Genomic DNA, 18,455 nt, shown 5'->3' on the forward strand with positions numbered 1-18,455 from the left:
TGTGGGGATTGCATCCAAACATAGCGTCCAAACAAAAATTCTTACCTTTGCTGGGATATTTAAGTGCCACATCTTTTTCCATAACGGAGCTCTTATGTCTACAATAGATGATTCTCCCTACTAATTCCTTCAAGGATTTTTCTAGCAACATAGTATGCACTTTTCACTGTAAAAGTTCCATTTTTGTTACCCACCCAAATTAATTAATCCTCCTGTGCATGATAGCTGATTGGTATGTTAAAGATTGTCTCAACTTCAAAAGGCAAGAAAATTCTTTCTAACTTGTCTCTTCTCCATCTCTTTGTATCATGGTCAATCAATGCTAAAACCAAATCACCAAAGTCTTTTTTATGGGGAGATAACCTTGTGAGTGGTTGGGGTCAGTAGCCATTTATCAAAAATAAAAGATTAAAAGTAAAAAAAAGTGAAAATAAAGGGTATCCAAAAGTAAAAAAGATTAAATAGGTGAATGTGGTGAAAATAAAACGTGGGAGGGTAGATGGGAAGCTTCTAAGAAGGTGCTTCCTTTACAATTACCACTAATTCTTTCTATTTACAAAAATACCATTACTTAAATTTATTAATTCTTTTCAATATTTTATTTGATAATAAATTTTAAAATTTAGTTTAGCAATAAAATAAGTCCCATAAAAAACAATAATAATAGGGAATAACCTTATAATAATAATTGTGGAGCCAAAGAATTTGACAACCTCGGCCCATTTTACACCAAGCCTAAGGCCCATACTTAGGAAGAAATGTCCGAGGTCGAACGAAGGAAGTCCAAAGTGCCAAGAAACATCACCGAGGACGATCCTGTCCTCAGCTAGTCAAAATCACAATAGGGAAAATTGAAATGCCATCAAAGGAAGCCTCCCAAAGCATCCCAAGAGAAAGGACAAGTACAATGGGTCAGCCATGGGGGCATGGTGGAGGAGCAATTCAAGGAGAAACTGTCACCTCCACATTAAATGCCCACAACTAACGTCCTAACCGCATTAATGAGGAAATGACCCATACATAGTGCTGTCTTGGTTGCTGCAACTCACAAGAGGTTTGGGAAGGTGGCTGATGAGACAAATACTTGAGTGGTGACTTGCATGATCAACAAATGGAGGGCGAGGATCAACTGGAAAGGGGTATATAATGTAAGAAATCCTCCAGAAAAATGAGAGGGTGAAAAAACAGAGAATACGGTAACCATTTGTATCATCTATGAAACCTTAGTAACCAAGCACGGAAGAAACCATAAGAACAACCAACTCCTCAGAGGAAGGCCGAGGACAGAGTTTCACACTTTAGTCCATGTCCTTGTTACATAACCCACTCATAACCATGCCTAGTTGTTGTATCCCTCACTAAGACCTAGTTCTTAAACCTATTCTCGATAAATTTATTGTATTAGGCTAATTGGGCTTGAGTTCACTCATCCAATAGAAGAAGTGCTCAAACCCAGTCCCTACAATTGGCACCGTCTGTGGGAAGAACTTGTGTGTTAGTAAGGGCAACAATCAAACATGGTAGGATCAGACCCTCATCAAGCAGGCTCCCATCAGCCTAAACCGGTTGAATCCCAGCAACAGGGTAACTTTCCCAACCCGGAGCGTGATCGAAATGAAGAGAATGGAAGGTTCTGAAAGGGAAGTGTGCACACCACTCAAACCAGCAAAAGCCACTCTCGTGTGGGCAGTCACATGCTCTAGAGATGAAATGACAATCGAGTCATGCAACAATAAGAAGTTAGAAGCCACGTATCCAAAGACAGAATGATAATCAGGCCATGCAACGAGAGATAGAAGATTTGAAGAGAAAGCTGCGCCATGCATAACGGAGGCGACCTCATTCTAACATTGACATGCCCTCTGAGGATGAAAGCGATGATGACTATAGGCAAAGATCGAGAACTCCTCCAAGTGAGACATTCTCTCATGAAGAAGAGCACTACCAGAGGCGTAAACGTAAAAGCCCATCCCCTAGGGGCTTGGCAAATGCTGCCATGAGCCCACTGGATCAACTCTCCAAGTCACCCTTCACACGCCACATAAAAGGGGTTACACTTCCTTGACGGTTCTAGCAGCCAACCTTCACCATTTATAATGGCAAAATAGACCCCGTGGAGCATGTGAGCCAGTTTAACCAAAGGATGGCTGTCCATTCTAAAGACGAGGTGCTGATATGTAAGGTTTTCCCATCTAGCTTGGGACCGGTGGCAATGAGGTGGTTCAATGGCTTAAAGACGAATTCCATAGATTCGTATAGGCAGCTAACCCAAGCCTTTAGCTTCCGTTTCATTACAAACAGTAGAGCTCCTTGGCCCTTGAGTGCGTTATTGTCTTTATCCATGCATGACAGAGAAACTCTAAAGGCCTACTTGGACAGATATTGGGAGATGTATAATGAAATGGACGGCAATTTTAACGATGTCGCCATCAGCACCTTCAAAAATAGCCTCTCAGCTGAGCACGGCTTGAGGAAGTCTCTAACTAGCAAGCCTACCACTAGTGTGCGCCAACTAATGGATCGGATCGATAAGTATAAACGAGTAGAGGAAGACCAGCTGCAAGGCAAGGGAAAAGAGAAGGTTATCCCTCAGGAGAGGAGGAATTTTAGGTTGGATCGATATAACAGCAACGGCCTGAGAAGAGATTTCGTAGGGCAATCCGGAGCAGCCAACACACAGACTGTCAATGCTATATTCCGAGAACCAGTACATCGAGTGTTAGAGAAAATCAAGAATAAGCCATACTTTAAATGGCCGAATAAGATGGCAGGAGAGTCCACAATGTGCAATCAAAATTTTTATTGCCAATACCACCAGGACCATGGACATGCCACGGAGAACTGCAAGAATCTCTAGAACTATTTGGACCAGCTAGTTCGAGAAGGAAAGTTAAAGCACCTTCTACATCATTCCAGTGGTCATCCTGGTCAGGCCTACCATGAGCCCCAGAAAGATACCGCTCTAAGGCCACCCGTAAGGACGATCAATGTAATCTTGATTGCGCTAAGAAGAATAGGCACGCACCCTTCACGAGTGTTATCTATGGCTCAGCTGCTTGCTGAGGAGTCCTAGCCAAAACCGAAGAAGGCCAGGATGAATTTTCACCCAATCTTGAGCTTCTCAAAAGAGGACAAGATTGGAACCACCCAGCCCCACGACAATGCGCTAGTGATCGCTTTTAGAATTAGGGACTTCGATGTGAAAAGAGTGATAGTGGATGATGGCAGTAGGGCCGAGGTTATGTACCCTGATCTCTACCGAGGGCTGAGGTTAAACCGGAAGATTTGACACCCTATAGCTTTCCTTTGATGAGTTTCGACGAGAAGCTTGTTATTCCAAAGGGCATGATTAGGCTACCCATCCAGTCCGGCCCAGAGATAGTGGAGGTGAACTTTATCGTGGTGGACACCTACTCTCCATATACAGCCATCGTCGGTAGGCCCTGACTCTATACCTTGGGGGCTGTTGCCTCCTCTTTGCATCAAAAAGTGAAATTTTTATCTGAGGACCAAGTCCTCGAAATCCGTGGTTGCCAATCCATGCAAGTCAGTGTATAGTGGATGCCATTTCACATCAGCTTGATGTAGAGTCCTCGGCCTTTGCTGAAAAGGACATATAGTAATCAAAGGCTCGGGTGTCACCTCCCGATACCGCTGCTGATGGGGCAAAATGTGAAGATCTAGAAAATGTGGTCATTGGTGATGACTCAGAGAAGTTCTTTCAGGTCGGAGCTCAGCTACCTCTTCAGGAGAAGGAGGAGTTGATTAAGTTTCTCAAAAGAAATATAGACGTGTTTGCATGGAACGCTTGTGATGCTCTAAGGCTTGATCCAGCTTTCATTTGTCACCATTTCAATGTCAACCCATCCTTAACTCCCAAGAAGCAGACACCTCGGCACCCATCAAGAGAGCACGCCGATGCGATTAGAGAAGAGGTGTAGAAGCTTAAGCGTGCAGGGGCCATCAAAGAGGTTTTTTACCCCAAATGATTGGCCAACATCGTGGTCGTCAAGAAGAAAAGTGAAAAAGGCGGGTTTGTGTAGATTTTACGGACCTAAATAAGGCATGCCCAAAAGACCTGTTCTGCATGCCTCAGATAAACTAGCTGGTGGATGTAACTACAGGCCATCCTCGAATGAGCTTCTTAGATGCCTTTCAAGGCTATCATCAAATACCACTAGCCTTGGAGGATTAGGAGAAGACAGCTTTCGTAACACCTATTGGGAACTACCACTACAAGGTGATGTTGTTCGGTTTGAAGAATGCAAGGTCCACTTATTAAAGAATGATAACAAGGATATTCAAGTCACAGTTAGGCAAGAACATCGAAATCTATGTCGATGATATGGTGGTGAAGAGTAAAGTGGTGTCCGAGCATTTAAGAGACCTCGGCAGCACCTTTGATGTCTTAAGGAAGCACAAGCTGGGCCTAAATGCTTCCAAATGTTCATTTGGCGTGGAATCAAGCAAGTTTTTAGGCTACATGGTTATTCATAGGGGAATTGAAGTTAACCCAGACCAGATTAAGGCTATCAATGATTTAAAACCACCGCAAAATGCCAAGGAGGTCCAAAAGCTTACTGAAATGATCGCAGCCTTGAACCGATTCATTTCCAGGTCGGTGGATAGATGCAGACCATTCTATCTCTTGATCAACAAGTGGAAAGGATTTGAGTGGTCCGAGGATTGTATTGTGGCCTTCCAGCAACTCAAGGAGTATCTATCCTGACCACTTATCATGTCCAGTCCTGAGGCCGATGAAATCTTATATGCATATATTGCTGTAGCCCCTCATGCTGTGAGCTTGGTACTAATACAGGATGACAATAGCCTTCAAAAGCCAGTCTATTACGTGAGCAAGTCACTACATGAAGCTGATGTCAGATACTTACCTTTGGAGAAAGCTATACTAGCTATGGTCTACACTACACGAAAGCTTTCCCATTATTTCTAAGCCCACAAAGTGGTTGTCCTGACCTAACTACCCCTGAAATTTGTGCTTCGAACTGCTGATTACACTGGAAGGATTGCCCTATGGAACACAATTCTGGGAGCTTTTGACATCAAATACATGCCTTGGACCTCTATAAAGGGCTAGGTCTTGGCTAACTTGGTGGCTGAATTTGTTGAACCACTAGTAGAAATAGTAGCTGAGGGGTGAAACATGGATGGAAAATTTGTTGGGGCAATCTTTACGCCAGAACCCCCATGTTGGAAGGTGTACGTTGATGGCGCGGAGAATCAAAAGGGGTCTAAAGTGGGGCTAGTCCTAGTATCTCCTGAGAAGACTATTATAGAGAAATCCTTAAGACTTGGATTCTCAGCCACAAATAACGAAACCGAGTATGAGGCCTTATTACTAGGAATGGCCATAGTGCAGAAAATGGGAGGAAAAGCAGTAGAAATGTTCTCGAACTCGAGATTGGTAATGGGCCAGGTAAAGGGAGAGCTGGAGGCTAGAGATGCGAGGATGCAAAAGTACTTAAGCCAAGTCAAGCGCTTGCGGTCAGACTTCAATCTTTTCAGCTTGTCACACGTATCTAGAAGTGGAAACACCCATGCTAATTCATTGGCCATGCTTGCTACTTCCTCAGCAAGGAGCCTGCCTCGAACTATTATTGTCGAGCATCTGGATAGGCCAAATAAGGTTGTAAAATGCGTGGTTCATATCCATCAAGTTAGTGTGAGTCCTATCTGGATGGACCCTATGGTGAGATTTCTCAAAGATGATATTCTACCTGAGGAGAAGTCAAAGGCTGAGAAAATACGAAGAAACGCTCCTCGATTCTAGTTGTCCGAGGATCACAAATTGTATAAGCACTCATTCTGGGTCATATTTATTGTGTATTCACCCGAAAGCATCAGAATTACTACTTGAAGAGTTGCACGAGGGGATCTGTGGGAGTCACACAGGAGGAAGATCTCTGTTACACCGAGCCATTACCCAGGGATATTGGTGGTCAGGGATGCTAAAAAAGACTCTAGAATATGTTAAGAAATGTGACCAATGCCAAATGTTTGCTCCAAATATTCATCAGCCAAGAGGGGTCCTCAACCCTTTGTTCATTCCATGGCCGTTTGCCCAATGAGGCCTAAATATTGTAAGTCATTTCCCCAAGGTAGCAGGAAATAAGAGATATCTGTTAGTCGGCACAGATTATTTCACCAAATGGGTCGAAGTTGAGCCATTGGCCAACATTAGAGACATGGACGCTAAGAAATTCATCTAGAGAGACATTGTTACACGATTCGGGGTCCTTTATACCCTCATTTTGGATAATGGACTCCAATTTGACAGTAAAGCCTTTAGGAGATACTGTTGCGAACTCGAGATCACAAACAGGTACTCAACTCCAGCTTACCCTCAGAGAAATGGACAGGCAAAGGCTGTTAACAAGGTCATAGTCAATGGGCTTAAGAAGAGGCTGTATGATGCCAAGGAAAAGTGGGTAGAAGAGCTGCCACATGTCTTATGGACCTATCGGACTACACCACGACGATCCACGAGGGAAACACATTTCGCCATGACCTATGGGGCAGAGGCTGTCATCCCTCTAGAGGCAAACTTCCCAACACTGAGGACGAGCTCCTTCACTTCAAGCAGTAATGATGAACTGTTGGGGAAGAACCTAGATCTGATCGATGAACAAAGAGAAAGGGTAGTGATACAGTTGGCCTATTACCATCAGAAGCTCAAGCCGAGGTATGATGCCAATGTGAAACTGAGACTACTAGCACCTAGGGACTTAGTGTTGAGGAAAGTTGTGGGTGCTGCCAAGAACCCATTCTTTGGAAAGCTGGGACCCAACTAGGAAGAACCATACTGAATTACTTTAGTAGCAGGAATAGGTGCATACTACTTAGAAGACTTAGATGGAAAAGCTATATCTCATCTATGGAATGTAAATAACCTGAGAATGTATTATTATTAATAAAAGCATTTCTTTATTTCAAATTTTAAGTCTATTATAATTATATGTCTTGTATTTTAGTAACAATCTAAGTACTAGACAGAACCAAGGTCTTCCATAGTCCCTGGACTCAAACCTATAGGGAAACTAGTTACTTCAAGAAAAATCTAAGTACTAGATAAAACCAAGGTCTTGTATGGTCCTTGGACTCAAACCTATAAAGAAACTAGTTACTCCAAGAAGAATCTAAATACTAGACAGAACCAAGGTCTTGCATGATCCTTAGACTCAAACCTATGGGGAAACTAGTCACTTCAGGAAAAGTCTAAGTACTAGACAGAACCAAGGTCTTGCATGGTCCTCAGACTCTAACCTATGGGGAAACTAGTTACTTCAAGAAAAAGCTAAGTACTAGACAGAACCAAGGTTTTGCATGGTCCTCAAACTCAAACCTATGGAGAAACTAGTAACTTCAAGAAAAGTCTAAGTACTAGACAGAACAAAGGTCTTGCATGGTCCTCGGACTCAAACCTATGGAAAAACTAGTTACTCCAAGAACTTTTGAGTGTAAAAGTAAGGAGGCAAATCGGTTCAAATAGGTATTTATACCTCCAATTAAAAAGGATCGTGCAGGTTTCCCGGCCATAAAGTTAAAACAATCCCCACCGTTAGATTGTCACCACACTGTTAAACGTGGGGAGCATAGAGCCGCTAGAATTTAATGAGGGCATGCTCCGTATACCGAAGCGCCAAAAACGTGTCTTGGATAGGTGAAGAGACTCTGGTACTAACGGAGGACAAGACTTGACAAGCCATGACGAAGGCCCAAGGACATCAAAATCCTCCTCTCCGTCTAAGAAGCCGAACAACAAGATTTTGAGGGGCTATTATGGGGCTAAAGAATTTGACAACCTCGGCCCATTTTACACTAAGCCCAAGGCCTACGCTGAGGAGGAAGAAATGTTCGAGGATGAACGAAGGAAGTCCAAAGTACCAAGAAACATCGCCGAGGACGATCCTGTCCTCGGCTAGTTGAAATCACAGAAGGGAAGATCAGTACGCCATCAAAGGCAGCCTTCCAAAGCCTCCCAAGAAAAAGGAAAAGTACAATGGGTCAGCCATGAGGGTATGGTGGATGAGCAATTCAAGGAGAAACTGTCACCTCCGCATAAAATCCCTACAACTAACGTCCTAGCTACATTAATGAGGAAATGACCCTTACACAATGTTGCCTTGGTTGCTGCAACTCACAAGAGGTTTAGGAAGGTGGCTGATGGGATAAATACTCGAGTAGTGACTTGCATGATCAACAAATGGAAGGCGATGGTCAACTAGAAGGGTATATAATGTAAGAAATCCTCCAGAAAAAGGAGAGGGTGAAAAAACAGAGAATACGATAGCCATTTGTATCATCTATGAAACCTTAGTAACCAAGCACAGAAGAAACCATAAGAACAACCAACTCCTCAGAGGAGGGCCGAGGACAGAGTTTCACATTTTAGTCCATGTCCTTGTTATTCAACCCACTCATAACTATACCTAGTTGTTGTATCCCTCACTAAGGCTTAGTTTTTAAACCCATTCTCTATAAATTTATTGTATTGGGCTAATTAGACCTGAGTTCACTCATCTAATAGAAGAAGTGCTCAAACCCAGTCCCTATAATAATAATAATAATAATAATAACAACAACAACGACAACTAGCCTTTGAGCATGTGCTTACGCGCGTGCTTAGAAGCACTTCTATTTTTTTTTTGGTAAAGGTTAATAATTTGTATCTATTATAATTTAGAAATATATATGATGGGATAGCAAAAAATTTCCATCTGTGGTTCGTCCAGAGGAGTCGTTCATGATCATCAGTTAGCCAAATGGCCAAACCGTCTCTGATTCGTCCAGATGTGTTGTCCTTGAGTATTGATCAATTGAATAAACTGAAGGGAATCAGGTCGGAAGAGTCGTCCATGTGTAAAGCTCATGGACGACCACACAACATCAATATGTACACACAGAGTCGTCCATGGGCAAAGCACATGGACGACCCTGTGATGGTAAAATTCTGGAATTTTGAAACGGTTAATCAACCTGTGTTCATCGCCAGTAATTTCTCCTAAGTATGTAACTCCCATAAGCAGTTACTCTTTCTATAGCCGTTGGGGAAGTTATTTCCGTAATTTTAGACTTCCACGAATCTTGGGGAAGTTACTAAACCAAATAACTGCCCCAAAGTTTCCTATATAAGGGCCGGTCTAAATTAGGCACAGGTATGAGACCATTCTGACATTACTACAATACAGTTAGAATTTCACTTGTGAGGAAGATACTAACTTATCCATTGGAGGGCCTTAGGCCGGTCCACCCCGGTCTCCTCTGACAGCGTATTCATTTTTTAGGCCTTTGCTACCACTTTCAGTCCATCGAAGCCGAGTTGTTCAGCCTACTAATTCTGTTCAGCATCAGTTGGCACCGTCTGTAGAGAAGAAATTATCTGTGAAAACTTCAAGTTTGACAGTTTATTCTTCTCCGACAAAAGGCTGTATGGTTCAGACTAGATCAAGGGCCACTAGCCCAGGCTACCATGAAAGTAAGGATGCTTCCAGCCATCCCAACCGAGGTCGCCAATCAGCGCCTGTCACGCAACCTCCTTCCATCTAACACATACAGTCCGTGGCAGCCGCCATGGCGGAGTTAACTCGTCAGAATCAAGAGTTGACTAGTGAGATAGAGAGGCAACGTCGTAAAGGACATGTAGAAGAACAAGCCCAAAGTCAAGAAGATAGAAGGGAAAATGCTGAGTCCGAGAACCAGTCAAGAGGCACCACTTCGCGAAAGGTGCCACACTTGGAGAAAGAGGTGGATCAGATGAGGAAGGTTATGGACGAGATAAAGGAGAACATGAGAAGGACAAATCTCGTAGAGGATTTGGTTCACCAAACAGATTCCCCTTTCACGGCTTCCATCAATGGCCATCCCTTGCCTCCAAAGTTCAAAATGCCTTCCCTAGATTCATATGATGGACAGTGCAATCCTTTCGATCATATCGCTACTTTCAAGACTACAATGCATCTCCAAGGGGTTCTAGACGAGATTATGTGCAGAGCTTTCCCTACCACACTTAAAGGGCCAGCGCGAGTGTGGTTCAGCAAAATACCCCCAAATTCTGCAAGTTCTTTCGAGGAGTTAAGCAAATTATTTGTTAATAATTTCATTGGGGGACAGAGACACAAGTGTTCCTCGTCCAGCTTGTTAACTATAGAGCAATGGAAGAATGAAAGCCTGCGTTTCTTCATCACGCGCTTCAACAGGGAAGCCTTAACAGTGGACGACAAGCTACTATTGGCAGCCTTCCACAATGGGGTTAACTCGGACTTATTCATTCACAAGCTATATGAAAAGGAGCCTCAATCCATGGCTGAACTCATCCATTCAGCCCAAAACTTTATGAACGCAGAAGACGCAATCGTAGCTAAGAAAAGGAAGAGAGTTGAGAGAATGGAAGTCAACCCCACGCGTCACTCTGATCAAGGGTCTCGTCCAAAGAAGGGACGAACGGAAGATAAAAAGGATCAAGATGGAGATAGCAGGAAGACAGGCCCATCAGCAAGGAATCAGAATTACACACCCTTAAATGCCCCACTCAATCAGGTGCTCATGCAAATCAAGGATGATCCTTCCTTGAAGTGGCCAGAGAAGATGAAAGGAGATCCTAACAAGCGCAATAAGAATAAATATTGTCGCTTCCATGGAGATCATGGGCATGATACGGATGAGTATTATGACTTGAAGTAGCAAATTGAGAATTTCATTAGACAAGGAAAGTTGAGGCATTTCCTTAGAAGGGATCATAAAGAAGAAAAATTGAAAGCGAAGATGGAAGAGTCATCACGACCCCCACTCGGAGAAATAAGGGTTATCATTGGTGGGACTTCGACAGGACAATCTTCCAAGGCAAAGAAGACGTACCTCAAAGCGGTGCAAAACGTCTAACTCTCTAGACGACCCCCAAGGACAAGAGACGCAGTCGAGCCAACAATTTCTTTACGGATGAAGAAGCTGAGAGGATTCATCATCCACATGACGATGCGATTGTCATTACCTTACTCATTGCAGGTTATACAACCAAGAGGGTGTTGGTGGATAATGGAAGCTTGGCGGATATATTGTATTATCCCGCCTTCCAGCAGATGAGGGTTGGACGAGATCAACTTCGTCCAGCATGCTCACCACTGATAGGATTCGGAGGAATGAAAGTGCAGCCCATCGGCACCATTACATTGCCTGTAGTGGTGGGGTCATACTCGCAACAGATAACTAAGGAAATGAATTTTCTTGTGGTGGATTGTTCATCCTCATACAATGCCATCATTGGAAGACCAATTTTAAACAGTTGGAAGGCAGTAACATCTACCTACCATCTATCAGTCAAATTTCCTATGGAATGCGGGATTGGACAAGCATAAGGAGATCAGTTGGCAGCTAGAGAGTGTTATCTAGCCATGTTGGCTGTGGACGAGCAGATGCAGACTATAAGTATAGAAGAAAGAAGAATTGTTGTAGAACCAACTGAAGTATTGGAAGATGTTTTATTACAAGAAAATGATCCTGAGAAGTTCACTAGGATTAGAATAGGTATGAAAGAGAAAGTGAAAGAAGACCTTGTCCAGTTTTTGAGGAAGAATACTGATGTTTTTGCATGGAGTCATGACGAGATGACTGGTATTGATCCAAGAGTAATTACTTATCGATTGAATTTGTTCCCCTTTTCTAAGCCTGTTCGACAAAAGAAAAGAGTCTTCACCCCTGAAAGAGACAAGGCTATCAAGGAAGAGGTTCAGAAACTGACTACAGCACATTTCATCTGGGAAGTCTATTACCCGGATTGGTTAGCAAATGTAGTGATGGTAAAGAAGGCAAATGGCAAGTTGAGGATGTGTGTAGACTTCACTGACTTGAACAAGGCCTGCCCTAAGGATAGTTATCCTTTACCATGCATTGACCAATTGGTGGATTCCACAACTGGCCATCAGTTGCTGAGCTTCATGGACGCCTTCTTAGGATATAATCAAATAAAGATAGACGAGGCTAACCAAGAGAAGACATCTTTTATTACTAGTCAAGGTTTGTTTTGTTACAAGGTGATGTCATTCGGTCTAAAGAATGCAGGGGCAACTTATCAAAGGTTGGTGAATCATATGTTTTGTCCACAGATAGGACGAAATGTGGAGGTGTACGTGGATGACATGCTTGTGAAGAGCTTAGACAAGGGAAGCCACTTGGACAATCTTCAAGAAACCTTTGAAACACTTAGGCGATACAAGATGAAACTGAACCCAAATAAATGTACATTCGGAGTATCATCAGGAAAGTTTTTAGGATTTATGGTTTCACAAAGATGAATTGAGGTAAATGCAGACAAGATCCAAGCCATATTGAACATGGAACCACCGAAGAACATCAAGGAAGTCCAATCCCTCACTAGACGAGCTGCAGCACTTAACAGGTTTGTTTCAAAAGTCGCAGACAGGTGTTTGCCCTTTTTCAAAATTCTCAGGAAGGCATTTGAGTGGATGGACGAGTGTGAGAAGGCCTTCCAGGACCTGAAGTACTATCTTACTACGCCTCCATTGTTTAGTCTGTCCGTGCTAGGAGAGGAACTATATCTCTATTTAGCAATGTCCCTGCATGCCGTGAGTTCAACGTTGATCAGGGAGGGAGAAAAGGTGCAAAAGCCTATGTATTACATTAGCCGAGCATTGAGAGGAGCAGAAGGAAGGTACCCACTGATAGAGAAGTTAGCGTTTGCACTGATAACAACTTCTAGGAAGTTAAGGCACTACTTTCAAGTTCATGTCATCAATGTCATGATTGACCATCCACTCAAGAAGGCAATGAACAAACTAGAAGCTGCAGGACGACTAATCCAATGGGCAGTTGAGCTCAGTGAGTTTGACATTCAGTATCAGCCGAGGAATGCAATCAAGGACCAAGCCCTGGCAGATTTCATTACAGAGTTCACTCCGAGTCATGAGGACTTGGAAGAGAAAGAAGGCAATAAAAAATGGGTTGTCCATGTAGATGGATCATCTACGTTGTATGTAGGAGGTATAGGAGTTGTTTTGCAGTCACTAGAAGGAGATAAACTGAAGTACAAGGTTCGCTTACAGTACCAGACAACTAACAATGAAGTGGAGTATGAAGCCCTTCTTAAAGGGTTGGAGTTGGCTAAATCTATAGAAGCGGGCTCGGTACTCGTCCTGGAAGACTCACAGTTGGTCATAGGCCAAGTAAATGGGACATGTGAAGCCAAGGAAGATAGAATGAAAAGATATTTGAAGAAAGTGGCACGCCTTGTAAAGAAATTCAAAGAAGCTAATTTTGTTCAAATCCCAAGGGAAGAGAACATAGAAGCAGATACCTTGGCGAAGGAAGCCTCCGCTAATGAAGTGATGGACAAGTTTGATGAAATACAATACATGCCAAGCATAGACCTCCTAGAAATACTGCAAATAGAAGGTGAGAAGAATTGGATGACCCCAATAGATACGTCCTTATGGATGAAGTGCTGTACAAAAGAGGTTTTTCACAACCATACCTGAGGTGCTTAGCCCCAGATGAGGCAAATTCCACACTTAGAGAAGTTCATGAAGAAGCGTGTAGTAACCATTCAGGAGCCAGATCACTCGTCTACAAAGTCATCCGTGCAGGGTACTATTGGCCAACCATCCAAGTTGATGCTAAGGCATATGTTAAGGTATGTGATCAATGTCAACGTTTCAGTAATATTCCTAGACAACCGTCAGAATATCTTACCCCAGTGATGGCCCCTTGACCTTTTGTAAAGTGGGGTTTGGATATTTTAGGCTCCTTTCCAATTGGAACTAGACAGATGAAGTTTTTGGTGGTAGAGATAGATTATTTCACTAAATGGGTGGAAGTTGAACCCTTAGTGAAAGTCACACAGCAGAATGTCAAAAACTTTGTCTGGAAGAGCATTGTATGCAGATTCGAAGTACCAAGGGTATTAGTGTCTGACAATGGACGACAGTTTGACAACACACCCTTCAGGAAATTTTTTGAGCAATTGGGAATCAAGAATCACTACTCCTCACCCTTCTACCCACAGGCCAATGGACAAGCAAAAGTGACAAACTGATCCTTGTTAATAATTATCAAGACTCGGCTTGAAGGGGCAAAAGGAGTATGGCCAAACAAGTTACCTGGTGTTTTGTGGGCTTACAGAACAACGGTGAGGACTCCCACAGGAGAGACTCCTTTCAAACTGGCTTATGAGAGCGAAGCAGTCATATCTGCAGAAGTGTATATGGCCAGCCATAGGGTGATGAAGTATCAAGATAAGGAAAACAACGAACATCTTCGTCTTAACCTCGATCTCTTAGATGAGATAAGAATGGACGTGGAGCAAAGAACGGCAAGGTACAAAAATCTCATGGCAAAGCAGTATGATGCCATGGTGAAACCCAAGCGCTTTAGCATTGGAGATCTCGTCCTTAAAAGGGTTTCTTTGGCCACCAAAAACCCGGCCTATGGGAAGCTAGGACCAAATTGGGAAGGACCTTACAGAGTTATCAACTCCAAGAGACAAGGATCCTACTATTTGGAAGCCTTGGATGGACGAAAGTTAGAGCACCCATGGAATGTTGAACACATAAGGAGATACTATCAATGAAAGGTGGTCATGGATGAGATCCTTGGACGTTTGAAGTAATGTGTTTAATATAATTTTCTAGTATTTGCTTATTACTATTGTGTTTTAAGTGTATAAGTATTTTATGTTGCTCATGGACGAAGTTATGTTTAAGTATTTTTAATTTCCTAAAGGCACTAGCTCTTAAACATGTGCCATGATTGTGGACGAATGATTACATAGTATAGATTTTCAAATATATATATCGTGTATTTCTAAGTATATGTATGATTGTATGGTAATCCTCAATTTTCTATGATTCAAAATGATCCACAGAAGGTGAAAAGCCAAAGACAAATAAAACCCTTGGAAGAAACTAGGGGGTATCGTCTAGTAGCTTTCCTTCAAGTAAGGATAAAGCAAGAAAAATAAAACCTATGGTATGTCCGTCTAAGCTCAAGACGAGATAAAACTTAAGATATCTCTGTCTAAAACTCAAGACAAGATAAAACCTAAGATATATCCGTCCAATCTCAAGACGAAATAAAACCTGCGGTATAATCGTCTAAACCATGGACGAAGAATATGCTTGAAGGAACACCACAAGTTCCTGGATGAATCTAAGCAGCTAACCAGTCCAGCACTTGGATGAGCATTTGCTGAAATTACTTTCGTTAAGGGCGAATAAATAATCGCAAGTTTGAACAAATCCTTAAGCTAGCCAAAAGATGATGTTCATGGACGAATTAAAGACGGCATTTTAAGGGTTCATTTTTATTCTAGCTTTGCGATGAAAGAACTTCGTCCATAAGTTCAAGCTGAGATAAAATGCTTTCCTAATGGTACAGACGATACTAATAAAGTATGTCTATAAATCCTTAAACATGTTCAAATATGATAGAAATAATGAAAATAAAGTGTTCATTCATTCATTCATAAACTCTAAGGGTAGATGACCACCGTCCAAAAACCCTTAAAAGAAGAGTAATAGTTCATAAAACTCGTCCATAAATTTGGACGAGGGAATTGTACTTGAATAAATTTCAAAAAAAAAAAAAAAAAAAAAAAAAAAACCCAAAAAACCAAGGGTCAAATCCACACCACCGCCAAATGCCATGTGCAGCCACCACGGCTAGAAAGAGCACAGCCTCAACCCCAAATACTTAAACCTTCATCCACTGATCACCAGCACAAAAACCCCATAACCTTTACGAAAACCCACAAGAATTCCAAAGTGAGTTTCAAAACCCCGTTCATCTGCTGGTCACCTTACTCCATGGACTATATTCATGAAGGAATGACACCTATTTTTCCAGATCAATGCCAGTGATACCTGGACCCCCCACAATCATCACTAACTCACCCATGGCCAAACACCAAACCTGCACCCCTTAAACATCACCAACAGCAAATCCTAACTACCAATTAGAAAAGTTTTTTCCCAAACCATCAAATCCCTTCCATGAACAAGGCTGATCGACATAAATTTATTGGAGAATGTTGAAGGTAAGAATAAGGATTGAGTCCAGGTTGATGATGTATAGTTAGGTGAGCTTGAGGTTGATGGCATTGGTTATGTGGTCGAAAGGCAGTGGCTTGGTGTGTGACCGTGTCAATGGGATGTGGGTGATTTTGGTAATGATGGGGGTGGGAGGCAAGGTGCTGAAGGACCTATAGAGGAATTCTTCTTTTCAGCCCCACAATCTTTGGTATGAATTTGTTTTACTGGATAATAACCCAAATACGATGTACTTATAAAAATAAAAATAAAAACAAATATGATGTCAATTTAAAAGGGATCACATTTGGCCCTCTATAAAATTATTATAATAAATTTATAATAGTTTAAAGACATGCAAAAAATGGCATTGTTTCATGCACTTAATGGTCCAACATTGACAGGTTTGGTGGAATGGAAAACAGGAAAACCAAATTTTAGGTTGTTAATTGCTGAAATTGAAACTTGGGGGCCAAATTCACAGTAATATATATAGAGGGACTAAATGTACTTTAGCCATTTTTAAATGGTTATTTCTTAGCTTGTTCTAAGTAACCTTAGATGAACTCATTCATGTTTGAAATGTTGATATGACTTCAATACATGCAGTCAGCGGGTATTTATGAAGTATCGCTTACCTTTGAGAGAGATCGTTGTTGACTTCTACAATGAATTGAAAAGTATAACATCGGGATATGCATCATTTGATTATGAGGATGCTGAGTAAGTTTTGATTCTCTCTCTCTCTCTCTCTCTCTCTCTCTCTTCACCTGTACGTGCACCCACACAGCCTCACCTTAGATATTAAATAATGGCACCGCCAATAGGGGTAATATGCTAATGCTCTCCCATAAAAAGTGCAGAGCAGTGATTTTGGAATATGTTATAATTTTCATAATAACTAGCATGGGCTGTAGTGTCTGGCACAGCAGTCACTATCTGTTGCCATTAATGGTGAGCTTATGTTTCTTAGTGAACCAACTCACAAAGCAGAAGTTTCTGTACATATTTTATCAAATAAAATTAGTTTCATTATAGCCTATGAGCGTTGATGTCACAAGTAGCTAGGTCTTCTAGATGGCCATTTCTCTAAGCGTTTTTGGTAAATTTAGGGTCCAATATAGTTCCCCATTGTCTGATGCACTTTATGGATGTCATTGACAGATATCAACAATCTGATCTGGTGAAGCTTGATGTCCTCTTGAATGGACAGCCAGTTGATGCAATGGCAACTATTGTTCATAACTTGAAGGCACAACGTGTTGGTCGTGAACTGGTGGAGAAACTGAAGCAATTCATAGACAGGTCTGTCTGTTAGTAGTTAAGCATTATTATTTTGTATTTTCTTTTTCTTTTTTTGTTTATTCAACAGTAGCCACATATCTTCTGATTTTGAGCAGGCAAATGTTTGAGATAACAATACAAGCTGCAATTGGATCGAAGGTCATTGCACGGGAGACGTAAGTTCTGTAAATATTTTTGAGGGTTAGAAAGTCAGTTTTTGGTAATTTATTTATGCTAAAAACTGATGTAAAATTATAAAATTTCATATATAATTAGTGACCCAGGGTAATACTCTAATTCCTTAGTAAGTCTTTATTTCATGACAAATTTTGGAAATGTGTGTGTTGCAAAGATGTATACTGGATTTCATTTGTCATTGAAAAAAAAGAAAAAAAAGAAAAAATCTGATTCCTTAGTACATTTTTATGGTATTCATTTGTGGCAAATTTTACCAATGTGTGCGTTGCAAAGATGTATACTGGATTTCATTTGTCATTGAAATTTTGTGAAGCTTTTCACCTTCAAAAAAAGAAATTTTGTGAAGCTTTTCATTGCAAAGTTGCATTCCTTAAATTAGCGTAACTGCTTGTTCAACTTTCAGTTTTCACCTAAATTTATCTAATTTGATTTTAGGATTTCGGCTATGAGAAAAAATGTTCTCGCAAAGTGTTATGGTGGGGATGTTAGTAGAAAGAGGAAGTTGTTGGAGAAGCAAAAGGAAGGAAAGAAGCGAATGAAGAGAGTTGGCTCTGTTGATATACCTCAGGAGGCATTTCATGAACTACTGAAGGTTTCATGATATGTCCTGAAGAATTAGCCAGATTTGGACTGGTAATGTCAGTTCAGCCCTTATGTTTCTGTCATTTAAACTCATTTCGGGTTAATTATATTATCAATGCATCTAAGGCATTGTGCATATCCAGGTTAAGATTGTAATATGTAATGGGGGTGGGAGTTTGACTCGTACTTAAGTTGCAGTGGACATAAAAAGTTTCAGTTCTAATAAGTTGTTGGCTTGAGGTGGGTTTCCAAACCAATTCCCACCCACACAAAAAATCCCAATAACACCCCCCCCCCCCCCCCCCCCCCCCCCCCCCCCCCCCCCCCCCCCCCCCC

The 18,455-nt window shown here is 41.7% G+C and overlaps 2 protein-coding genes across 2 annotated transcripts; both read left to right on the plus strand.

Moving 5' to 3' along the window:
- The first annotated feature begins 9,591 nt into the window (after positions 1–9,591).
- LOC136068928 (uncharacterized) lies at positions 9,592–10,701 on the plus strand. The gene has a single exon (XM_065776787.1). The coding sequence runs from the start codon at positions 9,592–9,594 to the stop codon at positions 10,699–10,701; it is 1,110 nt and encodes a 369-aa protein (XP_065632859.1).
- Positions 10,702–15,649: 4,948 nt separating this feature from the next.
- LOC111987059 (translation factor GUF1 homolog, mitochondrial) lies at positions 15,650–18,345 on the plus strand. The gene is made up of 4 exons (XM_065776811.1): positions 15,650–16,778; positions 17,220–17,360; positions 17,456–17,515; positions 17,973–18,345. Exons 1-4 carry the CDS (start codon positions 16,678–16,680, stop codon positions 18,136–18,138), a joined length of 468 nt encoding a protein of 155 aa, XP_065632883.1. The 5' UTR covers positions 15,650–16,677; the 3' UTR covers positions 18,139–18,345.
- The last annotated feature ends 110 nt before the right edge of the window (positions 18,346–18,455 follow it).

The sequence above is a fragment of the Quercus suber genome, unplaced genomic scaffold, assembly GCF_002906115.3.
Source record: "Quercus suber isolate HL8 unplaced genomic scaffold, Cork oak 2.0 scaffold_142, whole genome shotgun sequence".
Classification (NCBI taxonomy): Eukaryota; Viridiplantae; Streptophyta; class Magnoliopsida; order Fagales; family Fagaceae; genus Quercus; species Quercus suber.